This window comes from Odocoileus virginianus, chromosome 11 (assembly GCF_023699985.2).
Source record: "Odocoileus virginianus isolate 20LAN1187 ecotype Illinois chromosome 11, Ovbor_1.2, whole genome shotgun sequence".
Classification (NCBI taxonomy): Eukaryota; Metazoa; Chordata; class Mammalia; order Artiodactyla; family Cervidae; genus Odocoileus; species Odocoileus virginianus.
The window spans coordinates 28,338,323-28,365,124 of record NC_069684.1 but is presented as its reverse complement, the minus strand read 5'-3'; the positions used below and the strand labels follow the sequence as shown (position 1 = coordinate 28,365,124).

General features: G+C 49.6%; 2 protein-coding genes across 6 annotated transcripts; both read left to right on the top strand.

Moving 5' to 3' along the window:
• Positions 1–1,098: 1,098 nt before the first annotated feature.
• On the top strand, positions 1,099–9,240 carry CCNL2 (cyclin L2). Of its 3 annotated transcripts, XM_020873768.2 has the most exons (11): positions 1,104–1,418; positions 1,884–1,958; positions 2,240–2,349; positions 3,124–3,244; positions 4,187–4,251; positions 6,700–6,799; positions 6,981–7,085; positions 7,168–7,309; positions 7,792–7,903; positions 7,982–8,074; positions 8,219–9,240. In XM_020873768.2, exons 1-11 carry the CDS (start codon positions 1,134–1,136, stop codon positions 8,571–8,573), a joined length of 1,563 nt encoding a protein of 520 aa, XP_020729427.1. In that variant the 5' UTR covers positions 1,104–1,133; the 3' UTR covers positions 8,574–9,240. The 3 variants fall into 3 exon arrangements, with proteins under 3 accessions (XP_020729429.1, XP_070330229.1, XP_020729427.1); XM_070474128.1 differs by lacking the exon at positions 7,982–8,074 and having other exon boundaries at positions 1,103–1,418; XM_020873770.2 differs by lacking the exons at positions 6,700–6,799; positions 6,981–7,085; positions 7,168–7,309; ... (1 more) ...; positions 7,982–8,074; positions 8,219–9,240 and adding an exon at positions 4,829–5,993 and having other exon boundaries at positions 1,099–1,418.
• Positions 9,241–10,841: 1,601 nt separating this feature from the next.
• On the top strand, positions 10,842–15,402 carry AURKAIP1 (aurora kinase A interacting protein 1). 3 transcript variants are annotated; one of them, XM_020873714.2, is made up of 4 exons: positions 10,842–10,952; positions 11,309–11,398; positions 14,687–15,132; positions 15,226–15,402. In XM_020873714.2, the coding sequence occupies exons 2-4, from the start codon at positions 11,347–11,349 to the stop codon at positions 15,325–15,327; spliced, it is 600 nt and encodes a 199-aa protein (XP_020729373.2). In that variant the 5' UTR covers positions 10,842–10,952; positions 11,309–11,346; the 3' UTR covers positions 15,328–15,402. The 3 variants fall into 3 exon arrangements, with proteins under 3 accessions (XP_020729373.2, XP_020729374.2, XP_070330228.1); XM_020873715.2 differs by lacking the exon at positions 10,842–10,952 and adding an exon at positions 10,959–11,094; XM_070474127.1 differs by lacking the exon at positions 10,842–10,952 and having other exon boundaries at positions 10,959–11,398.
• Positions 15,403–26,802: the final 11,400 nt, after the last annotated feature.

Genomic DNA, 26,802 nt, shown 5'->3' with positions numbered 1-26,802 from the left:
GAAGTTCTGTGTAACAAGCACTGTTACGGAAGAGCTGCCTTCTCTTTGTTCATCTTGATTAAGGAAGGTGGGGAAGTGGCAGACAACTGTGGGCTGTTCCTGGCACACATTCCCGCACCCCCACCCCCACCTCCCACCAGAAGCTGGCAGTCATTAATCCTGAGAGCGCCTGGTGCAACCGATGAGAAAATGGAGGGTCAAACCCCTGGATGGCTCCCCGCTGTTAAGACAAAAGTCCAAGCCCTTCCCGTGCTGCCCGCGCCCTCCTACCCCCGCATCGCAGCCTAGCTCTTCTGCCAACCTCGGGGGAACTCATGCTTCATGCCTCTTTGCAGTTGCTGTGCTTTGTAAAACATCGAATTAAACGTTCCCAGCTACCATCTCTCTCCTCTCTAGACTCAATTCTGAAAGCGAGATCTTCGGGAGTCTGGCGTTAATACCTGTACTCCAAAACCTCTACTCAGTAAACACCGTGCTGGCAGCCACAAATTAACTGGGGAAACAGCATCTAGTTGCTGCTGGGCGCGGGCTGGGAAAACTTACCACGCGTGCGCCCATCCTTTAAGTTCGGAGACCTCGGAGACGTCTGACAGCTCCACTCAAGTCCTGGACCACCCTCCCGAAAGACTCAAGGAGAGCTCCCTCCCGCCCCCGCCCCGCGGGCCTTCGCGGCAAGGGGCGTCTCGCCTGGCTCTACTTACCAGGGGCTGCCCGCGGGCCCCTTCAGACTCCCTCGGCACCCGCTTGACCCCTAAGAAGCCTGGGGCTGCGGTGGAAACCGCGAGTTCCCGGGTCTCTGCGCGGACCCTACAGACAGCCAGGAACGGTTAGACCCGGAAAGTCGCCGGGAGCTGGCCCCTGCGATTACTACTTCCGGGTCGGGATCGAGATGACGGTATCTCCAGGACGCCGCAGGGTCTACTGGGTAACGAGCCTTTCCCCCACCCGCGCCGAGTTCCGGCGTCGGTCGCGCCGCCGACGGACAGGCAGCGGAGCCAATCGGGGCAAGGAAACCCCGAACCGCCCGCCAGTCGAACCAATGGCACGCGACGGGGCGGGGCGGTCGCGGTCGCAGAGCGTCGCGAGGAGCCGCCCTGCCGGGAAGGAGCCAGAGAGGGAGTCGGCGGCACAAAATGGCGGCGGCGGCCGGGGCCGGGGCTTCAGGGTCGACGGCCCCCGCGGTAGCGGCTGGCACGCCGGGCTCCGGAGGCACAGCCCCCGGCTCACAAGGGGTGCTGATCGGGGACCGGCTGTACTCTGGGGTGCTCATCACCCTGGAGAACTGCCTTCTGCCCGACGACAAGCTCCGCTTCACGCCGTCCATGTCGAGTGGCCTCGACACCGACACGGAAACCGACCTCCGCGTGGTGGGCTGCGAGCTCATCCAGGCGGCCGGAATCCTGCTACGCCTGCCGCAGGTGAGGGAGCTGCCTCGGGCCGAGGTAACGCCGCGCCCGCTCCGAGAAGGCTGCCAGGCCCTTTGTTGGCGGCGGGGCCGGAATCGGACCCGGAGCTCGCTTCGTGTCCCTGCCCAGAATTCGGGCCCAGCAATGACCCCCTACCCGGATCCCAACCCCACTCCTTACTGATGTCGGGTACCCGGCTCAGATCATTCTCCTTAATCTCACCGACAACCCAGCCCCCACCCCGTTCGGGTCCCCACTCGGGACCCGGGCCCAGCGCCTACCCAAGGCCGGAGAGCCCCTGCTGCAGCCCACCAGAGGTGATAAAGGAGGCGAGGCAGCGGGGTGCAAAGAACTTTTGTGGATGCAGAAAACGTTTCAGCTTCTGGTTCTTTAACGGGAGTTTGGCGAAACCCAGTGGTTTAATTCGAGACCCATGAAGTGGGCAATTGAAAAGGATGGAATCTTTCTCTTGTGCAGGTGGCCATGGCTACCGGGCAGGTGTTGTTCCAGCGGTTCTTCTACACCAAGTCCTTTGTGAAGCATTCCATGGAGGTGAGACTTCCTCCCCATCTTTCTTCCTCACAGAAACGTGCTGACAGGAAACCTGGGTTTGTGGTGTTGCCGGTCGCTCAGAGGAAGGAGTACTGGCTTTGGCAATTGTAATGCTCGCTGTATTTGGGGTAGGGTGTGCTGGGAAGCCACCTGTGCTGTAGAGGGTTCTCTCCCAAGTGGCCTTTTTCTCCGGGTGTATCTCCTCTGCTCTTAACCGCCGTTCTTCAGCTGTTGGAGACTGGTCCTTAGAAGGAATCTCTGTCCCGTTGCTTACATTTCAGCACGTGTCAATGGCCTGTGTTCACCTGGCCTCCAAGATAGAAGAGGCTCCAAGGCGAATACGGGACGTTATCAACGTGTTTCATCGCCTTCGACATCTGCGAGAGAAAAAGTGAGTCCATCAGCGCTGTCATAGACATCTGCCTCTGTGTTTTCGCAGTTATTCAGTTACACTAGTTTTGGGGACAAAATTTAGGGTGTGAGGTTTTACATTTGTGCCCAGAAGGAGGCCTGACAGCTGGGAGGTACCCTTCAGATTCTGTTAATTAGTGAAGGAACCATTGTCAGCAGGAAGGTGACTGTGGCTGTTGTCTGACTGACATCAGTTTCCTGGTTGCTCACGAGGCTATTTGGTCAGCCTGGATGCTCTGGAGCTGGTTCTCAACCTCAGCACTGTTTACATTTTGGGCTGGATGAGGCTTTGTTGTGGGGACTTGCATGTGTATTGTAGGGTATTTAGAAGCATTCTTGGCCCAGGGTTTCCAATGCTCCAGGTAATGGAGGTCCTTTGTGAAACACAGTTCTGGCTGTTTAAGCATCGTGCTTCTGTGGGTTCTTTGGATTTCCATTCACCCACAGCGCATCTGCTTATGTCTTGAGCCCAACAAAGGATGTGCAGTCCTTGTGCGATGAGATGGTGAGACCCTCCTCTCTTCAGTCCACGTTTATCGTCTGTAAGGAAAACAGGGAGAGGATTATTTTGAGGAGGCATAAATAGGTTAGCATGGGGTTTGAGGAAGACTTTGTGGTTTTGTTAGTTAAAGGAAGTGAACTTCTTGACTCCATCTGTGTTGTGTGTATGGTAGATTGTTACTGGAGGTAACTGTGGGATTTGATAGACTGTTTTGTTTGATTCTTATGCAGAGTGTGTGTTTTGTCTTTGTAGAAAACCTGTGCCTCTACTCTTGGATCAAGATTACGTTAACTTAAAGAATCAAATTATAAAGGCAGAAAGGCGAGTTCTCAAGGAGCTGGGTTTCTGCGTCCACGTGAAGCACCCTCACAAGGTGGGTATGAGGCCCAGCTGCCACGTGGGCCCACCAAAGTGACTGCTGCATACCTACCCAGATTGGGAACTCCAAAGGATTAAATGTGTCCCTGATTTGGTTTTCCAGTTTATACCTGTACTCTGAAAGATAACTGTTTTGTCATCAGCCTGCTCATATTATGTTAATTTTACTAGTATATTTTTTAGAGGTGGAAGTTATCTCTTTTTAGTTTGAGCTTTCAGAAATAGTGATGAGAACTTGTAAGAATGAAATCTGTCAGTTTACTGTTTCTTTCTCAACAGCTGATTTTCTAAAGCTGCTTAAGTAATAACTTTATTTTGTTTTATGGGGGGATTGGAAGAATTCTGAACCATTTACTTGGAAGTGAAGGAGGAGAGTTTTGCAGCATGTATCAGTTGAGCACATGATAGCACACATATCTTCCATGTTCCCCTCAAATGCAGAGTGCTGTTTTCATCTCTCTCTGTCCCCTTTTTATTGGGGGTTTCCTCATAGCTTCTTTCTCACTTGTGTGACTTTCTGGCATTATTTCAGAATCTTGGTAAATTATTCACCATAGATTTAAGAGCTTTTTCTTCATTTGCTGAAAGTATTCTCACGCCATGCTTTGTATAAGTTAGCGGCTGGGGTACAGAAGCGTTCCAGGCAGGCTACTCTCACTGGCGGAGAATGTGTCGAAGATGAGAATGAGCCTGAGCCCTGGCCGCAAGAAGCTCAGTGCAGCTAGGTCCTCCTGTGCTTCCCTGGTGCCTGGCTCAAAAGCAGGGAGCAGGCACATCAGCAAAAACTCCCCTCCAGCTGAACTGTGCACCGGGCGTGTGACAGGAGCCAACCCTGGGATCTAGCACGAGGCTCTTGTTTGCTGCATGGACACCCTCAAGATCTGAATTCTGGGTTCTCAAGGTTCTCGGTAATAACTGCCTGACCCGTATCTTCCAGATAATCGTTATGTACCTTCAGGTGTTAGAGTGTGAGCGTAACCAACACCTGGTCCAGACTTCATGGTGAGTTGACCTTCCTTGTTATATGAGACCAGCCAGGGCAGTGCAGGAGTATGTTGTTTTGAGACACCTGGGCAGTGGGTAGTCGGTCCCATAACTTGCTTGTGGGCTGGAGTTGTCCAAGTGCCCAGTGTTCCTGCCATGTAAATTCCAACCAGATTCCCAAAATATCAGGCACTGGTGAAACGGTAAGGTGACCCATCCCCCCCACCCCCCAGGAGAGCAGTCAGCGGGCTTCCCTTTGGGGGCTGTTGACTAGGCACATCGGGATCTTTCCCACAGCTGGCAGTTTGGATTTAGTAGTTTCATATCTAATGTGAACTTGCTTCTTACTGCCTCAATTAAGCAAATCGTATGGGAGGAAGAGGGGGTGTAGGGCCTTCCTACAATTTGGGGACTGATTTTAACAATGTGCTAATATACTAGAAGTGAAGCCTGAAGTAACAGTTCAGTGCTGGGTGCTTTCCCACAGAGTTAGGTCTGTAAGGGTCATGTTTTTGCTGCCTGAATTGTCTGGTGCTGTGCTGTGCTAATGGAGAACCTATTTTGACTTTTCTTTTCTGTACTCTTTCAATCAAAGGGTAGCCTCTGAGGGTAAGTGACTAAGACTTCTCCTCTCCTGTCCAAGCGCTTCGGTGCGGGGACAGCGGCCGTCCTCAGCCAACCCCGTGCAGGCTCTCCACCGAAGGCTGGCTCTAGATGGTGGTATGCGCACGATAGTCTAGTGCTGGCCCACTGCTGCTGTGGTTCTCTGACGGTTGTGCTTCTTGTTAATCCTCTGTCGTGCTTGGTAATTGTATTGATTAGAGTTGATAACTGTCTTGACTTAAATTTTGTCCATTTGAAACTGCTCTCTACTTGTGCAATAAAGATGCAGTACCTTTCTCTTAAAAAAAGCAAACTAGGGGATGCTGTGAAAACTGGCTGGTGGGAGTTGAGACTGTAGTGTGGGGTGGTGGTATTTATTTCTGGAAGTCCTGAAGTTGCTTTTTTCAGCAGCTAAGGGTTGACACATTTTTGTAAAAGGTGTGCATCTTTAAATCATTCCATGGACACTGTTTATATTGTAACATTTTAAAAATAGTAACTTTAAATATATGTTTTGAGGACATTTGTTTTTTTAAGGACATAAAAGTTAATGGTTTAATGATGTTATAACTGAGTACTAAATGCTTTTTTATTAGAATGAAATAGTTACTGATGGTTGTGTTTATTAAATGAACTGTTTACTTGCAACTCTCGGGACATATGGCCTTGGCTCCATCACACAAGGTTTTTTTGGTCCCTTCTGGGTACCTGGAGCAAGATCTTAAGAGCCAGGTGCTCCTAGTGGGCAGATGTAGAATTTATCACTGAGAAAGCTCTCCATGGGTTTGTAAGTCACCTTCTCCAGGATTTGGGGCAGAGATAACCAGGGTGGGGGGTGCATCAGTTAGGCCCCAGCATGACTTGGCTGCCCCCGTGGGTGTAGCCTGCTATCATTGGGGTATGTTAGAAGCAATGAATGTATGAACTGTTCTCTTGTGCAATGAATCTCTGCAATATTTTCTGTTGTGTTTTTGCAGTATTGATAAAATTAATGTGAGGTTTGATTTTTGGTCTTTTAAATTTTAGAGAAACATTTAAATGAAATTGCTGAAAATGTAGCCAACAGTAGAATTCTAATCTTTTAAGAAATGCAGATGTTTTGTATTTTTATATCTTCTAATACGATAGTTTTTTAAAATGTACTGATTGTGATGAAACTTGTAGTGTTTTGTTGCTTTTATCTGATTTTATGAATGTTCATTTTAAGACTCCTTATTGAAATGGGACAATTTGGAAATGGTTCTTTGATAAACCTGAGAAGAGGATTTCCCTTTGGGCACTGAGCCCTCTGCATGACGTTCCCATGTACCCAAGGGAGTTTTTCCCCCTTGTCAAGTGGACTCCCGTGTGGAAGAAGCCACGGCATGAGTACCTCTTCCCGGAAAAGGAGCGCAAGAGGACGACTTGTCTCAGAAAGGCCCTCGCAGGCTTTGTGCTCAGCCCGTTCATTTGAGTTTGCATGTTTCTCTGCACTATGGATTTTGAGCATTTAAATTTTCTTAATCAAATATGTTGAACTGCCACAGTAGACATCTTTCTGAGGCACTGTGTTTTGCATGAGAGCAGGCCAAAGGTTGAGAGGGAAAAGTAAAGTTAAAGTTGGTTCTCTTTCATAGCAACATGTACTCTGACATTCAGCCAGCTTTAAAAGATTTTTTTCAGTAGTTTCCCTATCTTCCTATCCTGTATTCAGAAAAAGCAGTTGGGATGTTTCTCCATGAACTTGTGAGAATCACAGGACTGTCTAGCTCTTAAGTCCTGGCCGTAGACTAGTTAGTGGAGTAGTGACTTTACCTCGACAGTGCAGATGGGTGTCATGTGTGTGCCCCACTGGTTTCAGTTCTCCCTGTGTTTGGTTTTTAGGAACTACATGAACGACAGCCTTCGCACAGATGTTTTTGTGAGGTTCCAGCCTGAGAGCATCGCCTGTGCCTGCATCTATCTTGCTGCCCGGACGCTGGAGGTCAGTGTGGGGCCACCTGGGGAGTCACCAACCTCAGTAAACTGTGTACTGTGCTTCAAGTTATTTTCACTGGTGTCAATAAAAAGCCTACTTGTTGGTGACCATCAGGCTTGTTTTTATTGCCCTGAGAATCTTGTTGGTTATGAAGAATGGTTAATGGTGATGGCCTCTGTGTTCACAGATCCCTTTACCCAATCGTCCCCATTGGTTTCTTTTGTTTGGAGCAACTGAAGAAGAAATTCAAGAAATCTGCTTAAAAATCCTGCAGCTGTATACTCGGAAAAAGGTTCTGTGTCTTTTCGTGTAACGTGTGCACCTGTGTTTGACTGGAAGCATCTGGTCTGAATCATGCACTCTGGCTTTTCTAGGTTGATCTGACTCACCTGGAGAGTGAAGTGGAGAAGCGCAGGCATGCCCTCGACGAGGCGAAGGCACAAGCCAAAGGCCTGCTGCCCAGCAGCACCCAGGTGCTGGACAGTGCATCGCGGTTCTCGCCTGCCCCCAAGCCTGGTAAGCGTCTCCTCCCAGGGGTGGCCCTCTCATCCTGAGTTCTCTCGGATCACATCTGCAGCTAGTCTGAGCGCTCCTGGGCTCCAGAGTCCTCAGCAAACAGGAGATAATCTTTGAAGTGTGAGGCAGGGGCTCCTGTGAAGTCCGTTCTTGTGTTTTCATTAATAAGGGGTATGGACAGGCTCCTGAAATGGCTCTCCTTACCCAGCCCACCCAAGTAGTTTGTCTTGATGAAAGTCTCATAAATCTGGAGGAGTAGATCCTGGTTAGATCCTAGAGTTAAGCATTATGCCTGTCCCCAGTCCCAGAGGCCTGGTGAGTGAGACAGGTGGTCTTCTGCATCTGGAGGTCCTGAACTGGGCTGGGAGTCAGAAGTCAGAGTTGGCAGCAGCAGTCCCTTGGGGAGTGGCCTCACCTTGCTCGGCTTTCCCGTTTCATACCAGAGCAGTTGTTGGGTTGTAACTTCTTGTGATTGATTCTAGTGGAATCCCCCAAAGAAGGCAAAGGAAACAAGCCTTCCCCACTCTCTGTGAAGAACACAAAGAGGAAAGTGGAGGGTGTGAAGAAAACCAAGGCGGACAGTCCGGTGAATGGGTGAGTATCCACGTGCCCAGATGGCACTGGGGTTGGCTAGAGACTTGAGGTCTCAACTGTTCTCTGCCCTATTCTCAGCTTGCCCAAGGGGCAGGGGAGTCAAAGTCGGAGCGGGAGTCACGAGCAGAGCTACTCAAGGTCCCCGTCACATTCCGCGTCCCCTAAGAGAAGGTGTGTGCTGCTTGGGTGCATGGGGCTGCAGCAGGCACTGGGATGTTTCCTGGGGAAGTGGTGTGGCCTCTCCTTGGGGACAGTTGCTCCTGACCCTGAGATGGTCGGGATGGGTTGTCACCTGCCTGGTGGTCTCCTTCACAGGAAAAGTGACAGTGGCTCCACATCTGGTGGATCCAAGTCACAGAGCCGCTCACGGAGCCGGAGTGACTCCCCACCACGACAGGCCCACCGGGGCGCCCCCTATAAAGGCTCCAAGGTGCGGAGCTACCGGAGACCCAAGGACTGCAAGTACTCTGCCCAGAAGCCACACAAGTCCCGGAGCCGGAGTTCCTCCCGCTCTCGGAGCCGCTCACGGGAGCGGGCAGATGCTTCTGGAAAATACAAGAAAAAAAGCCATTACTATAGAGACCAGCGACGGGAGCGTTCCCGGTCTTACGAGCGAACAGGCCATCGCTATGAGCGGGACCACCCTGGGCATAGCAGGCACCGGAGGTGAGGGGTGGGGGTCCCCGCAGGACTGTGCTTTGGCCCTCGGTGTGGACACCTCAGCTGCTGGCCCTGGGGTGTGACCCTTTCTGGATATAGTTGACGACTCTGGACCGTGTGATGAATTTGGAGATGGCATGGAGAGGCTGGCAAGGTGCCCTTTCGTCTGGCCTGGGCCCAGCCCCCGGCTCTTGCCCAGCGCCTCAGCAGCAGCCCTGCTAGATGTGAAGGCGGGGCACGTGTCCCAGCAGCAGGGTTTGGTGCTACGACAGGCTGTCTGTTCACCCCCGAACCCATACTTAATTACGTTAAACCAAGAAAGTGACTTTTCAAACCTTTGCCTATATTAGGTTATACTATGTATGTATTTTGCAGTGTTTCACAATGAGAAAATGGCCTTAATAGCCCCTTATCTGTCTGCGTTGTAAATAAACATGTGTTTAATACGAGTTAAAGCTATATATGAAAACTGAGAACTTGAACTGTCAGCTTAAAACTTGTGTAGAGAATTCTGATTTTTAAAATGTGAAGGTATTTAGATCTGTGTTGAAAGTCGTATATTTTTATCTGTGTGATGCTGAGTGCAGGCCACCAGCTCCTAGAGAAGTTTCCTATATATGTATTTTACGTTGTTAAATAAACAATTCTCTCTACTCAGGACATTTGGAAAGTTAAAAGGGCTTGTCGTTTGTCATTCTCATTGTTTGCTCCCCTGCAGAGCCTGCAGCACTGATCTAGTAGTGTGTCTTGTGCTCCCCTCTCTGGTCTGATCCCCTCTCTGATCTGATTACAATGTTGGGTTTTGTACTGAATTCTGTGCATCTGCTCCTCTCTGAGGGTTTGTGAGGGCTCTGAGCTGTCTGCTGCCAGCAGGGTAAATGGAGGGTTTGCAGAGGACAAAGAGCATCACCCTGGAGGGGTCCTCTGTGGGAATAGGTGAGGACAGCTCGGTGGTCCTGGAGAGCAGGGTGGGTCAGGGCTGTCTCCAAGTGCTGCGTACACTCTGTGTAGATCAAAGGCACTCAGGGGGCCTGTCTATGCCCCGTGTTGGCTCTCTCCAGACTGGCACTTCATGGGTGGAAGGCACACCTTTCCTGGTGACAGTGGCCTGGAGAAAGGTGCCTGAAGTCAGTACAGCCAAGGTGTGAAAGCAGCAAGGTCAACATCCAGGGTCCAGGTGGCTCACTCTTAGAACCAAACCATAAAAACCTGCGGAGGCTGAGAGGTAGGCTCCTGGATGTGTTCAGACATCTTTCAACCTGGGAACTAGAAGCTGTGACTCAGGCTGAAGGGTAAATCCTCTGGTGACTAAGTTATAGAGCTGGGCCCAGATCCTGCAGTTTTGCCCTCCCACTGGCCTATACTCTACTCCCTGCTTAGCCAAGTTGGGGCCTGGGGGTTGCTAGGCCTGGCCATTTCGTACTAAGACTCACTGGAAGACCCTCATACAGGGCAAGCCTCAGAGGAGGACCAAAGAGACTCCCTACATCCTTGTCCCAGCAGGAGCTCCTTCAGGTCCATTCTGGGGATCCTGTCCATCCTAGCCAACCTTATGACAACAGAGCCTTTCTGTGTTACACGGGTTATGTGGGCCCTTTGAGCCCCTTACCCGGAGGAACAACACTGGGTCTTAGCTCAGCCCCATGCTGCTTCTGGTTTTCAGACAAAAACTTCTCATGGACACAACATAGGAGCCTGTTTGCTTTAAGGAAGGAATATACTCCACCCATGCAAAAAGCGTCGTACTATCTATCCCACGGTACATGCGGGACGTCCTTCGCTTATCCAGACTGGCAGAGCTGAGACTGCAAGCCAAAGCGGAGGGGTGGCGGGTCCGAGACACCCAAGTCACTCCTGACGACGCCCCGGCTCTAGCTCAACGCCTGGCACCTGTCTACCACCTTTACCGCCCCAAAAGGCGGGCTCAGGGGTGAAGACAACGTCCCTCAAGAAGAGTAGCTCCGAGTCCGGCTCCCGCCCCAGCATCTGCAGTAGTTAGGGCCACTTCCGTCGCCCCCGCAAACTCTTCTTCCGTCGCTGGGAAAACGCCATTTCCGGCTTCCTGGGGCGACTGACTCTTGACTGTCGGGGAGCGACCAGAATTCGAGCCACGCAGGCGCAGGGGGAACACCCTTGGGATTGTGGTAAGTGTAGTTTTCTAGCCTCCGCGAGGGACAGGCGGAGTCGGCGAGCTGTGGGAGAGGCTGGGCACGGGGGGGCGGTCCCTTCGGCCGGAAACCGTCGCTTTCTGGGTCCGGCAGGACCTGCGCCGACTGGGAGTGGGGTGCCGAGGGGCGCTAGGGGGAGCTGGGCGTAAAAACACGCAGGCGGCTGCGCTCGGGCTGGGGCGGCCTTAGGAACGGACCGGAAGTGCTTGAGCGAGGCGAAGGTATGGGTTATTGGACTTCCCTTGTGGTGTTCTGGGCAGGGTCTGTGTGAGCACCCGGCGAGCGGGCTCCGCGGACAGCCCAGGAGGCCGCGGCTGGCTGGGGCTCGGGGCCCGAGACCCGATCGTAGACACAGCCTGCGAGGTGGGAGACTTGGGGTGAAGCTGAGGCTCAGGGAGGGCCAGTACCTGCCCAGAGTCGCGCTGCTGGAGACTCTCGGAGGCAGAGGTTTTGAGGGAGGAAGCTGTACTCGAAGTGGCATCCTCGTGGTGGGAGAAGGTGGCTAAGGAGACCGGGTGCGAGAATCGGAACGAGACCAGAACCCCCAGAGTGACCTCTGCGCCCACCTGTGTTCCAGCTCCGCTGATCGCCTGGGGCCACAGCCACGCATAGACCATGTTTTTGATGCGCCTGACTTCCCAGCTGCTCAGGGCTGTTCCCAGGGCAGGTAAGAAGCCCTGTGGGGGGAGATGGGCGGGATACACACCTGGGTTAGGAGTATGGAGTTAGCAACTCTGTTACCTGCGCTGCTGTTCCTCACCACCTGAAGGCGAGGCCAGGCCACGCAAACTGCCCTGTTGTTCAGTCGCTCAGTCCTGTCGGACTCTTTCTGACCCCCGTGGACTGCAGCATGCCAGGCTTCCCTGTCCTTCACCATCTCCCCGAGCTTGCTCCAACTCATGTCGGTGTGCCATCCAACCATCTCTTTCTCTGTCATCCTCTTCTGCCTTCAACCTGTCCCAGCATCAAGGTCTTTTCCAGTGAGTCAGCTTTTCACGTCAGGTGGCCAAAATATTGGTGCTTCAGCATCAGTCCTTCCAGAATTTCCTTTAGGATTGACTGGTTTGATCTTGCAGTCCAGGGGACTCTCAAGAGTCTTCTCCAGCACCACAGTTCAATAGCATCAATTCTTTGGCACTCAGCCTTCTTTATGGTCCAAATCTCACATCCATACATTACTACTGGAAAAACCATAGCTTTGACTAGACAAACCTTTGTTGATAAAGTAATGTCTCTGCTTTTTAATACGCTGTCAAGGTTTGCAGAGTACATCATGCAGAATGCCGGGCTGGATGAAGCACAAACTGGAATCAAGATTCCTGGAAGAAATGTCAATAACTTCAGATATGCAAATGACACCACTTTTATGGCAGAAATCAAAGAAGAACTAAAGAGCCTCCTGATGAAAGTGAAAGAGGAGAGTATAAAAAGTTCACTTAAAACTCAACATTCAAAAAACGAAGATCATGGCATCTGGTCCCATTACTTCATGGCAAATAGATGGGGAAACAATGGAAACAGTGACAGACTTTATTTTTTGGGGCTCCAAAATCACTGCAGATGGTGACTGCACCCATGAAATTAAAAGACACTTGCTCCTTGAAATGAAAGCTATGTCAAACCTAGACAGCATTTTAAAAAGCAGAGGCAATTACTTTGCCGACAAAGGTCCATCTAGTCAAAGCTGTGGTTTTTCCAGTAGTCATGTAGGGCTATGAGAGTTGGACTATAAAGAAAACTGAGTGCTGAAGAATTGATGCATTTGAACTGTGGTGTTGGAGAAGACTCTTCAGAGTCCCTTGGACAGCAAGGAGATCCAACCAGTCCATCCTAAAGGAAATCAGTCCTGAATATTCATTGAAAGGACTGATGCTGAAGCTGAAACTCCCAACACTTTGACCACCTGATGTGAAGATCTGCCTCATTGGAAAAGACCCTGATGCTGGGAAAGATTGAAGGCAAGAAGAGAAGGGGATGACAGAGGATGAGATGGTTGGATGGCATCACTGACTTGATGGATATAAGTTTGAGCAAGCTCCGGGAGTTTGTGATGGACAGGGAAGCCTGGCGTGCTGCAGTCCATGGGGTCGCAGAGTCGAACATGACTGAGCGACTGAACTGAACTGACTGAAGGTCTCTTCTGGGTATTCTTGCCACCTCTTCTTAATACCTTATGTTTTTGTTAGGTCCATACCATTTCTGTCCTTTATTGTGCCTATCTTTGCATGAAATCTTCCTTTGGTATCTCTAATTTTCTTGAAGAGTTCTCTAGTCTTTCCCATTCTATTGATTTCCTCTATTTCTTTGCATTGATCACTGAGGTAGGTTTTTTTATATCTCCTTGCTCTTCTTTGGAACTCTGCATTATCAGATGGGTATATCTTTCCTTTTCTTCTTTGCCTTTTGCTTCTCTTCTTTTCTCAGCTATTTGCAAGGCCTCCTCAGACAACCATTTGCTTTTTTGCATTTATTTTCTTGGGAATGGTCTTAATCACTGTTTTCTGTAGTGTTACAAACCTCTGTCCATAGTTCTTCAGATGCTCTATCAACTCTAATCCCTTGAATCTATTTGTCACTTCCACTGTATAATCATAAGGGATTTGATTTAGGTCATACCTGAATAGTCTAGTGGTTTTCCCTACTTTTTTCCATTTAAGTCTGAATTTGGCAATAAGGAGTTCGTGATCTGAGCCACAGTCAGTTCCCAGTCTTGTTTTTACTGACTGTATAGAACTTCTCCATCTTCAGCTGCAAAAAATATAATCAAGTGTGATTTCGGTATAGACCATCTGGTGATGTCCATATGTAGAGTCGTTTCTTGTGTTGTTGGATGAGGGTGTTTGCTATGACCAGTGTGTTCTCTTGGCAAAACTCTATTAGCCTTTGCCCTGGTTTATTTTGTACTCCAAGGCCAAACTTGCCTGTTACTTCAGGTATCTCTTGACTTCCTACTTTTGTATTCCAGTCCCCTATGATGAAAAGGACATCTTTTTTTGTTGTTAGTTCTAGAAGATCATGTAGGTCTTTGTAGAACCATTCAACTTCAGCTTCTTTGGCATTAGTGGTTGGGGCATAGCCTTGGATTACTGTAAAACTAAATGGTTTGCCTTAGAAACAAACAGATATCATTCTTTCATCTTTGAGATTGCATCCAAGTACTGCATTTCGGACTCTCTAGTTGACTGTGAGGGCTACTCCGTTTCCTTTAAGGGATTCTTGCCCACAGTGGTAGAAATAATGGTCATCTGAATTAAATTCTCCTATTCCAGTCCATTTTAGTTCACTGATTCCAAAAATGTCGACATTCACTCTTGCCATCTCCTGTTTGACCACTTCAGTTTACTTTGATTCGTGGACCTAACATTCCAGGTTCCTGTGCAATAGTGTTCTCTATAGCATCGGACTCTAACTTTCATCACCAGATATATCCACACCTGGGCGTTGTTTCCATTTTGTATTAGCTTCTTCATTCTTTCTGGAGCTTTCTCTCTGCTCTTCTCCGGTAACATATCAGGCACCTCCTGACCTGGGGAGTTCATTTTTTTAGTGTTATATCTTTTTGTCTTTCCGTACTGTTCATCGGGTCCTCAAGATAAGAATACTGAAGTGGTTTGCCATTCCCTTCTCCAGTGGCCGCGTTTTGTCAGAACTCTCCACCATGACCCATCTGTCTTGGGTGGCCCTACACGGCATGGCTCTTAGTTTCACTGAATTAGACAAGTCTGTGATCCATGTGATCAGTTTGGTTGGTTTTCTGTGCTTGTAGTTTTCATTCTGTCTGCCCTCTGATGGATGAGAGCAGACAACCCTGTAGACATCCAGATGTCACAGAAGGCAAGTCTTGGCCTGAGGATGTCAGCAGGGCTTCAGGGGTTTCTGCTCCACAGGCCCCATGGCTGTGTAGGTCGTGTAGCCCCACAAGCAGTAATTAACTGTGCTCTCTTGTCTCCTACAGGCTGCTATGGACCCTGGCCTGTCTTAGGGGTGCTGAGCAGGCATGCCTGCAGGCCTTGCTATAGCACGAAGCCAACAGGCCCAAGTGGGGTTGCCTCTCTCCCTGGCAGGCGGGTCCACATGGAACTTGAGGAGATGCTGGTCCCAAGGAAGATGTCCATCAGCCCCCTGGAGAGCTGGCTGACCATTCGCTACCTCCTACCCAGACTGGACACTGGGGCACCAGGGACTGTGTCTCCAGCCCAACTCTATGAGTGTCCGCCCAGTCAGGTGGGCGAAGGGGTCGAGCAGGGTGGTAAGGAGGTCTGGGATGTGCCCCGGATGCAGTGCAGAAACGTGCTCAAGATCCGCCGGCGGAAGATGAATCATCATAAGTACCGCAAGCTGGTCAAGAGGACCCGGTTCCTGCGGCGGAAAGTCAGGGAAACACGTCTGAAACGGAAGCAGGTGAGTGTGACCCTTGGCTGCAGCTACGTGGGGTGGCTGGGGCACGTGGCTATGCCACGGACCTATTTGTGGTCACTCCCTCTGCCCTCACAGATGAAGTTCGAGAGAGACCTGAGGCGCATCTGGCAGAAGGCAGGCCTGAAGGAAGCCCCCCCAGGCTGGCAGACCCCCAAGATCTACCTGAAGGGCAAATGAGTCTCCAGTCTCTGTCTCCCGCCCCCGTGACTGCTGATGCCTGATGATAATAAATGCTCTGGGAACTCGACTGTCCCTACTGGCCTGGACCCTCTTCTGCTTGGTGTGAGCTGTTCTGGGATGAAGGCTGGTGCCAGCTTATGGTATTACGGGAGCCCAAGGCTCCTGGGGCAGATTGAGAGCCCCTTTCCCCAGCAGGCCCTGTCCTGGTGCTGCGGCTGCAGGAGGGAAAGCCAGTGCTGTGGGACATCTGTGAAGAGTCACAGCCCTGTCCCTGGTGATCACACAGTCGGGGAGCGTGGCACGGGGACCATCTGGGGATTAGGGAGTGAGTATACCGTTGATCCTTCTTGCAGTCGGAAACCTGAGCAGAGCTTATAGTCAGCACTCCAGCTCTTTGGTTTTGGGATCAACCAGCTGTGGCTCGTGTGTTGCTATAGGACCTGATGATTAAAAAAAAAAAACAGTGGACCTACACAGTTGGGGGGTCAGGGAGGCCCTCACTGGGCAGACGGGAGGGAGGCAGCAAAGGCGCCTGTCCTCAGGGATGGTGGGCAGGTCCTGCTCAGCTGCAGCAGGGGACTCCTAGCCTGCTGTGAGCTCCTTGGCCTCTGCCACTTTCTGGGGCTCATCAGGAAGGGATGGCCTGCTCTGGCAGGTTCAGGGTGCGACCGGCTGAGAGGGGGCCCTTTATGGATCTGGGGAAGCCTGGAGCCTTATCATGAGCCAGTTGCCCCCAGGGATTCCAGATTTTGTCTGTGTGGAGAGGAATGTGTTGTGTCTAATAGTAGGGGATTAGGTGGGGAGCCTGGGCCTCTCATATCCAGGCTTGGGGGATTGGGCTGCAGGCATGGAGCCTGGTCAGAGTCTGAGCTCAGGTGAGCATAGATGCGGTGTCTGCCTTGCTCTTGACCACCGTGTGCAAGGAGGGGAACGTGCACCTCTCCTGAGCCTTGGAGATGCCCCTTTCCTGCTTCACACTGGGCTGTGGAGATGTGTCTGGGGCCTGGGGTGGGTTCCCTGCAGATGTGGAGAGAGGGAGTGTGCTTGGACACAGGCTTCCCAGAAGTTCCCCTGGAAGGGCGCTGACGACCCCAATGTTTTGGTGAGCCTGGTGGGCCCTGTCCTGTGTGTGCCCCGCCGGCCAGGTGAGCAGGCTTCTAGCCAAGGGGCCCATCTCCGGTCCCTGCCCGTCAGTGGGATGGGCTCATGGAACAAATGTACATGTTGGATGTCAGGAAAGTGAAGCTGGCCCTGACTTTGAGGGGACCTGAGGCCTTTGGGGGCACAGGACTGCTTCCACGAGCAACCACTAGGGGGCACTGGTTGGGCTCCTGGCAGCCCTAGGGGTTTTTGCTGAGACCGGGACAAAAGCATCCTTCGGTCTCAGTTTCCTCAGCTGTGGGTGGGGCAGGGCTCCCAAGGTCCAGGGTTCTGCAGTGCGGCCTCTCTGGGGTGGAGCGGACCATGCTCTCCTGGTAGTCAGTCTGGCCCCAGCTCCACTGGGCTGTGCATCAGGGCCTCAGCCTGCCAGTGCTGCCCTTGGCTGATACCCATGGCTGCCGAGCAGCTGCTCCCGGTGTTTCCTTCCAGTCCTGCTCCGGAGCGGCCTGCGGCTTACTCCACCCTTCCCTGACTGGCAGGGGAGAAATAGATGCTGAGTCTGGAGACAAGGCCTCTGTCCGTCAAAAGTTCGACTGGGGCAGTGAGTGCCGGGGGTGCAATCGGCTGCCTGTACAGAGAGGCACGGACCCAGATGCCAGGAGGCAGCCACCTGGTAGAGTGCTGCAGGGCCCCTGCCTCCTCCATGCTGGGGGGTGCCAGCTGGGGCACCCCTAGAAGGAAGGCTGCCCAGGGTCTCCAGACTGCACAGCCTCACCATTCTTCCAGAGCAGTGGTTCTTAAGTGGACATTTGGCCGCGTCTGGAGACAGTTTTGGTTGTCATGGTGGGGTCACAGTGGGCAAGGCTGGGGATGCTGTGAAATGCCCTACAGCGCGCAGAGCAGAGCAGCCCCTGACTGAAAGCAGGTAGCCTGGACGTGTGAGTGGGACTGCTGTCCAGGCCCCTGCTCCTGATGTCACTGATCCTTTCAGGTTGTCTCCTGAGCTGGCCCAGCACTGCTGGTCTCCTTAGTCCCTTCCCCTCCCCTGCCCTGTTGGGCCTGGACCTGGCAGCCGCTGCCCCTCATGGCTCACGTGCAGACCTCATCCCGCCTGTGATTCGGGTGCCCTGGGCCCCAACCATGACCTCAGGAGGTGGTTTGAGGGTTTTATTTTTACTCTTTAGCTCCTCCCAGACCACAGGAGGCTGCCTCTCGCTTCTTCCCTGTGGGGCCTCCACCCTCTCTCAGCTCCTCTGTGTTGGCTCCTGTTTTAGCCCTGGGCACCCCTGAGAGGGGCACAGAGTGAGGGGCCCGCCTGTGTGACGTGGTTCCGGCCTGCAGTCAGTTCCCCCACAGCCTCTCGGAGCAGTGCTTTGCATGGGCACAGCCAGAGGAGAGGCTCCAGGGCTGGAGTGCCTGCCTTTTGGACTCAGGGCAGGCACTGCAGTCAGCTCTGCTCCACGCCTGTCGCTCTGCTGCTCCTGGGGCACGGCCAGGCTTTTCCGGCCTGGGCATTTGTGCCCACACCATGGGCCAAGGAAGGAGCCAGGCGGTTCAAGTCCTGGGGGAAGATGTGAGGCTGGACGCACGGGGCGGACACAGTGCACACATACGTGTGTGCCTCTCAAACCCTGCATGTGAATGGCTGTGCTCCCCGCCACCCAGGGGAGCACACAGGCTGGCGAGGGTGACAGAGGGACAAGGCATAGAGCAGAGGGAGGCCTCACTCCCCTGGCCTGGCCATGCCCACTGGACTTGCTGCAAGAATAGTGGAACCTGGGGGACAGGGAAGTAGAGAAGGTTCCTCTCTAGGACTGAGATTTGGAGAAAGCCCTTGAAGGGCTGAGGCTTCCTTGATAGCTTAGTTGGTAAAGAATCTGCCTGTAATGTAGGAGACCCTGGTTTGATTCCTGGGTCAGAAAGATCCACTGGAGAAGGGATAGGCTACTCACTCCAGTATTCTTGGGCTTCCCTTGTGGCTCAGCTGGTAAAGAATCTGCCTGCAGGGCAGGAGACCTGGATTGGATCCCTGAGTTAGAAAGATCCCATGGAGAAGGGAAAGGCTACCCACTCCAGTATTCTGACCTGGAGAATTCCATGGATTGTATAGTCCATGGGGTCACAGAGTTGGACACAACTGAGCAACTTTCACTTTCCTGAAGGGCTGTGGAGCTGCAGCCCTTAGGATGGAGTGAAACAGTCCAGACCTGGGACTGGAGGTAGCCTGAGGGTGGGGTTTGGAGGGTGACAGCCCCGCTGCCTAGTTGGGCACCCAGATGCCCTGTTGAATCTTCCTGGCACTGACCTCAGCCCCACAGAGCACTGCTGGGCCAGTGTTTGGATGAGGAGGCTGAGCTGTGGCATTGGGCCCCTCACTTGGGGGTCAGTTGAGCAGTAGGCCTGGAGCTAGAGTTAACCTCTGCAGAGACTTTGCCACTCACAGAGGTTGGAGTTCTCTGTGTGGGGTGGCCTGTGAGTATTTTGAGGACCCCTTCTGACTGAGTAGGGAGGGAAGCACTGGAGGCCCCAGTGGGGTAGAACCAGGCCTGCAGCCCCCTCATTTCAGCGGTGGCAGCGACAGGACTGTCAGGACCTCTTGAGGCCAAGAGAAGGGGAGACAATACTTGGGCTGGTGGGGGCAGTTGTGCCAAGTCCTTAGGAGCCTCTTGGCAATGGCCAAGACCCAAGATCAGGGTGAACCGGGTCACTGGCATGAATCATGCACGTGCCATGTGGAGTGTAGGTTGACCCAGTGAATTTGGGAAAGTAGGACAGGGGTCACCCTGTGACCTGATACTGTACACCCTTGCCCACATGGGCTGACCTTGCCCTAGTGTAGATGGTCTGCAGTGTAGGGGAGGGAACTGATTCAGCTTGGCTTCCTGCTGAGTGAACCTGGCCTCCCTCTGGCGCCTCTGTGGGTGGAGGAAGCCCCAGAAGCTACTACAACCAAGGGCTTGCGACACCAAAGCTGTCACATGAACGGGGAAGGGGTGCATCACCCCATGGTTCTCTGGAACTCAGACCTGTGCTTCCCCATGAACCCTGCCAAGAAGAGCCTGTTCCCTTTTCCTTGTTGGTTTTGTTACTGTGTATTTACAGTTGAATTCTTATTTCTTAATTTTATGGAGCAGGTAGGACTGTATGTGGCTCAGCATACAGTTGAGTTCTTAGCTTCTGCTCACCTCACCCAACTCACCTCACCTACCCTGGGCCTGTCCCAGAGGCACCAACTTCACTACCTCTGCATGCTGGCCTCAGCATCTGCCTCCTCCTAGTGTCATCATGGCAGTGTAAATGGCTTCAAAACTTATGCTGAACAAAGTTCATATATTTCCTTTGTCCAGCATTTTCGCCTTGTTTTGCTTTTACTTTTGCAAGTTTTTCTGTGTCACTGACTCAGCCCCAAACATGCTGACAGAAGTTGAAAACTCTCAGTCCAGTCCAGCTCCTTGAGTACCTTCTTCAGGTGGAGCCACCCTCCTGAGCCACGTCTGGGCTGCCCTGGGTCCTCAGTGGCACCAGTAAGGTCTCTCTGGGATACCCTTGGCCTCATAAGCTGGAGCTTCTGTTTCTGGAATGCTGCATGTTCCAGTTTTGTGGTTTATTTCCTTTTCTTCGTGGAGCACATCCTATAGTAGCTTTCCAAGAGTAGGTGTCCGAGAGACAGTTGGCAGAATAAGAATTATGTTTTTAAACAATTAATAACTGATGTAGATGTGATTCCTTCCCCTACAAAGTGCTAGGTTCTTCACAGGACTATCTCATTTCACAACAAATCTATAATGAGCTTTGTCTGATAAGGAAGGACCCTTAAATACACAGATGAACTTGCCCACAGTCACATGACTGAGAAGCCATGAATTAGCTCTCAGACTGTTTGACTCCACAACTTATTTTTTTTTAAATTGTATCACAGAAAAAGCAAGAGAGTGCCAGAAAAACATCTACTTCTGCTTCATTGACTATGCTAAAGCATTTGACTGTGTGGACCACAACAAACTATGGAAAATTCTTAAAGAGATGGGAATACCAGACCACATTACCTGTCTCCAGAGAAGCCTGGAGGTCAAGAAGCAACAGTTAGAATCAGACATGGAACAATTCGATTGGTTCCAAATTGGGAAAGTAGTACATTAGGGCTGTATATTATCACCCTACTTATTTAGCTTATATGCAGAGTACATCATGCAAAATGCTGGGCTGGATGAAGCACAAGCTGGAATCAAGATTGCTGGGAGAAATATCAATAACCTCAGATATGCAGATGACACCACCCTTATGGCAGAAATCAAAGAAGAACTAAAGAGCCTCTTGATACAAGTGAAAGAGGAGAGTGAAAAAGTTGACTTAAAACAACATTCAAAAAACTAAGATCATGGCATCTGGTCCCATTACTTCATGGCAAATAGATGGGGAAACAATGGAAACAGTGAAAGACTATTTTCTTGGGCTCCAAAATCACTGCAGATGGTGACTGCACCCATGAAATTAAAAGATGCTTGCTCCTAGAAAGAAAAGCTATGACCAACCTAGACAGCATATTAAAAAGCAGAGACATTACTTTGCTGACAAAGTCAAAGCTATGGTTTTTCCTGTAGTCATGTGTGGATGTGAGAGTTGGACTGTAAAGAAAGTTAAGTGCTGAAGAATTGATGCTTTTGAAGTGTGGTGTTGGAGAAGACTCTTCAGAGTCCCTTGGACAGCAAGGAGATCCAACCAGTCCATCCTAAAGGAAATCAGTCCTGAATATTCATTGGAAGGACTGATTTTGAAGCTGAAGCTCCAATACTTTGGCCACCTTATGTGAAGAATTGACTCACTGGAAAAGACCCTCCTGCTGGGAAAGATTGAAGGCAGGAGGAGAAGGGGACGACAGAGGATGAGATGGTTGGATGGCATCACTGACTTGATAGACAGGAGTTTGAGCAAGCTCTGGGAGATGCTGAAAGACAGGGAAGCCTGGCGTGCTGCAGTCCATGGGGTCTCAAAGAGTCGGACATGATTGAGTGACTGAACTACAATTTTTTTTTTTAATTTTATTTTATTTATTTATTTATTTTTTTAATTTTTATTAGTTGGAGGCTAATTACTTTACATCATTACAGTAGTTTTTGTTATACATTGATATGAATTAGCCATGGATTTACATGTATTCCTCATCCCAGTCCCCCCTCCCACCTCCCTCTCCACCCGATCCCTCTGGGTCTTCCCAGTGCACCAGGCCCGAGCACTTGTCTCATGTACCCAACCTGAGCTGGTTATCCGTTTCACCCTAGATAATATACATGTTTCAATGCTGTTCTCCTGAAACATCCCACCCTCGCCTTCTCCCAGAGTCCACAAGTCTGTTCCATTCATCTGAGTCTCTTTTTCTGTTTTGCATATAGGGTTATCGTTACCATCTTTCTAAAGTCCATATATATGTGTTAGTATACTGTAATGGTCTTTATCTTTCTGGCTTACTTCGCTCTGTATAATGGGCTGAACTACAATTTTTATAAAAATCACATCAGTGCATGTATACATATGTAAATAGTTTAATAGTTCAACAGTGCTGCTTAAGAGAACAGCAGTCTCTCTTCCTTTCCCCACACCACCTTTCCCAGAAGCACGTCAGCCCTTTTAGATGATTCTTTTGGTGTTTAATGTCATTTCTCTAACTTGGTGGGTTTTGGACTTTTTTGAGCAAAACTCAGATATATTTTATATATCACTACCTGGTACACAGTCACATCTGCAAAATTAGAAAAAAAATACATAGCCCTCCTAAATGCAGTATGGATGCTCAAGCTGGATTTAGAAAAAGCAGAGGAACCAGAGATCAAATTGCCAACATCTGTTGGATCATCGAAAAAGCAAGAGAGTTCTAGAAAAACATCTACTTCTGCTTTATTGACTATGCCAAAGCTTTTGACTGTGTGAATCATAACAAACTGGAAAATTCTTAAAAGAGATGGGAATACCAGACCAACTGACATGCTCCTGAGAAATCTGTATGCAGGTCAAGAAGCAACAGTTAGAACTGGACATGGAACAACAGACCGATTCAAAATTGGGAAAGGAGTGTGTCAAGGCTCTATATTGTCACCCTGCTTATTTAACTTATATGCAGAGTACATCATGTAAAATGCTGGGCTGGATGAAGCACAAGCTGGAATCAAGATTGCCGGGAGAAATATCAATAACCTCAGATATGCAGATGACACCACCCTTATGGCAGAAATCAAAGAAGAACTAAAGAGCCTCTTGATAAAAGTGAAAGAGAAGAATGAAATGTTCCCTTAAAACTCAACATTCAGAAAATGAAGATCATGGCATCTGGTCCCATTACTTCATGGCAAATAGATGGGGAAACAATGGAAACAGTGACAGACTTTATTTTGGGGGGCCCAAAATTACTGCAGATGGTGACTGCAGCCATGAAATTAAAAGATGCTTGCTCCTTGGAAGAAAAGCTATGACCAACCTAGACAGTATATTAAAAAGCAGAGACATTACTTTGCCAACAAAGGTCCATCTAGTCAAAGCTATTTTTTTTCCCAGTAGTCATGTGTGGATGTGAGAGTTGGACTATAAAGAAAGCTGAGCACTGAAGAATTGATGCTTTTGAAGTGTGGTGTTGGAGAAGACCCTTGAGAGTCCCATGGACAGCAAGGAAATCCAACCAGTCCATCCTAAAGGAAATCAGTCCTGAATATTCAGTAGGACTGATGCTAAAACTGAAACTCCAGTACTTTGGCCACTTGATGTGAAGAATTGACTCATTTGAAAAGACCTTGATGCTGGGAAAGATTGAAGATGGGAGGAGAAGGGGATGACAGAGGATGAGATGGTTGGATGGCATCACTGACTCAATAGACATGAGTCTGAGTAAACTCTGGGAGTTGCAGTCCATGGGGTCACAAAGAGTCTGACATGACCATGTGACTGAACTGAAGCACAGTAATCTCAGACATTTTCTATTGTAGTCAACTTCATTAAGAAATGGTGTTTGTGAGCCACTAAATTGAATTCACACTCGCTCGTGGGGCCCAACTTTCACTCTGGAAAATACAGCACTAAACATGCTTGTCTCTCTGGTTCGTTTCCTTGTAGGTGTCCTCTGCTCTCCCCTCCCACCCCTCCTCTGATTTGTGAGTTGGGGGCCGTGAGTGTGTTCATGTCCCTGTAACCACAAAAAGGAGACACTCACTGCTCTTCCTTCCCTGTTTTTCTTTTCCCTGGAAGCATTAATTGTCTTATTTTTATTCTTTTTGGTTGCTTTAGTTTTCCGTTCCCTCATCACAATGTCAACACCAAGTTCTCAGCCCACCTCTCAGAGCAGCTGAGCTTTACTCACCTTGAGGTGAAGTCTCTCCTGGACCACTCATCTGTCCAGCTGGCTGCTTGCCCATCACCTCTGGGCCCAGCTTTCACCTTGGGGATTCTCTCAAACTCTCTGCTCCCCTGACCCCTCGTGTTCACTTACATTTTAAAATTCTTTTTCCTTCCTTCACTTTGAAAGAGCATATCCTTCATGGTGGGTGGTAGTTTAGTCGCTAAGTTGTGTCCAAGTCTTATGACCCCATGGACTGTAGCCCACCAGGCTTCTCTGTCCATGGGATTCTCCAGGCAAGCATACTGGAGTGGGTCGCCATTTCCTTCTCCAGGGGATCTTCCCAATCCAGGAATTGAACCTGGGTCTCCTGCACTGCAGGCAAATTCTTTACCAACTGAGCTATGAGGGAAGCCCACATCTCCATAGTTTCCTGCAGAAAAAAACATGGGAGAAATTCTGAAACTTTGTAAATCTGTACATGACTTTATTGGATCCTATTTCTTGGTTGACAGTTTGGCTGGATATAGAATTCTAGGCTGGAAATTATTTCCTGCCAACCTCTGCAGACGTCATTCTCTCCTATTCCCTTTCCCAGTGTTGCTGTTGAGAAAACTGCACCCGTTTTGGCTCCAGAGCCTCTGTGACTTTTTCAAAACTCCTCTTTCCTCACTGGTGTGAACTCTCCCATGATGTGTGCTTTGTTGTGGGTCTGTTCCTGCCCCACGGGAGCCTAATTCTGTCTGGAAACGCCTAACCCTCCTTCAGTTCTAGGACATTTTCTAGAACCATTTTGTCATCACTTCCTTCCCTCTATGTCTTTTCTTCTGAAACTCCTGTTTTTTGGGTCACTTTCTATATTCTATCTCATTGGCACCCTCAACATTTTCTTCTAACACATGTAATGAATTTTTTTGTTTCTGTTACTTTGTTCTTCATTTCTAAGACCCCTTTGTTTTCTGTGTGTCTGTTTTGTGTGTGTGGTCAGGTCAGGTCTGTGAAGATACTGATGTTGTAGATTTCCTCCATCCCCCTCCCCCACCAAGTCCCATTTCCACTTCTTCCCAGTTCATCCCTCTGTCTGTGGACTGTAGCCTCTGCTTCCCATGATAGTGGGCTTCCTCTGGTGGCACTTGGCTGTGTGCTTATGTTTGAGGGTGGGGTCTACAAACTGAGACCCCCAGCAGTGGCTCTTAAGTGCCCTCCACCCCACTTCTGGTGGAAGCTAGGACTCTGGGGACTATGGCTGATTCCAGGAAGGTTGCCAACTTCAGCAAATAAAAATACATGTCTCCCAGTTAGATCTGAATATCAGATATACAACAAATTTCTCAGTATAAGTATGTCCCGTGTGGTATTTACCTGGCAGCCCTAACGCCAGACCTGTGGCAGGATATTCATGAGAGCCCACCATGTCTCTTCATGACAGAGGCCATGGGAGGAGTTGGGAGGGCGCAAAGGGCTTTGCTGGCCAAAGATGAACCATAGGAGGGCAGTAGCCACACTGGACTGAAGCATATGACGTGTTGAAGCCCGTTCTCTGGGCAGCCATGGAGGACGAGGCCCAAGTCCCAGGGTCTCCAGATGCCTGACTAGAGGCATTCTCTGGGTGTTTTAGTGTAACTCCCTATCTTCCTGGAAACCAAAGCAGATTAAAAAGCGAAAAGAAAAAAAAGCTAGAGAATGTGAGAATTCCAGAAAGAAAAGAGAAACTGAATTTCTAACAACAGCTTAGAGCTTTCCAGGTGGCTCAGTGGTAAAGAATCTGTGTGCCAAGCAGGAGATGTGAGTTTGATCCCTGGGTTGGAAAGAGTCCCTAGAGAAGGAAATGGCAACCCACTCCAGTTTTCTTGCTGGGAAATCTCATGAACAGAGGAGCCAGGTGGTCTATAATCCATGGGGTCGCAGGGTTGGATGCAACCTAGCTACTGAAGAGCAAACAGCAATGCCTTAGAAGTGTTCACCTTTTAAAAGAAAGTCATTTTCCTGGAGAATCCACAGTTTAAAAAAAAACAAAACACCTGAGACAGTGGTTGATCATTGGATAAGAAGCAGAGAGATGTGAATTCTGGCAGAGAGCAAATATTGCCAAAGAGCAAATATTGACAAGGACTTCATGGCATAGAAATATTGATTTAATATTGTTTAAATGTCAGGGTGGAAAAATGTGGAGTTTAACAACCTATATTATAAAAAGTTTAGGTAGTGTTTTTAATCAGGATGAATCCTTGAACAAATTAGACTGTTATTGTTGTTTAGTGGCTAAGTTGTGTCCGACTGTTTGCGACTCCATGGACCATAGTCCACCTGGCTCCTCTGTCCATGGGATTTTCCAGGCAAGAATACTGGAGTGGATTGCCATTTCCTTCTCCAAGGGATCATCTGGACCAGGGACTGAACCTGTGTCTCCTTCATTGGCAGGCAGATTCTTTACTACTGAGCCACCAGGAAAAGCCCCAAATTAGACTGATTCCATAATTTTGACTTAAACAACTATATATCTTTCTCCTGATACATAACACTGAAAACATAATGTAACATTATGGAAGAATTAGGTTTATTTACATATGCAAAGCTTAATTAAACTTTCCTACATTTCTTAGTCTGCTTTTATGGGTCAGGTAAGTTATTTTTTTCCAAGAACTATTTAAGATCATAAAAATGTAAACATATGTGTTTCAGTTCAGTTCACTCGCTCAGTCGTGTCTCTTTGTGACCCCATGGACTGCAGCATGCCAAGCTTCTCTATCCAGCCCCAACTGATTTCCTTAGGATGGACTGGTTGGATCTCCTTGCAATCCAAGGGACTCTCAAGAGCCTTCTTCCAGCACCATAGTTCAAAAGCATCAATTCTTCGGCACTCAACTTTCTTTATAGTCCAACTCTCACATCCACACATGACTACTGGAAAAACCATAGCCTTGACTGGATGGACCTTTGTCGGCAAAGTAATGCCTCTGCTTTCTAATATACTGCCTAGGTTGGTCATAGCTTTTCTTTTAAGGAGCAAGCATCTTTTAATTTCATGGCTGCAGTCACCATCTGCAGTGATT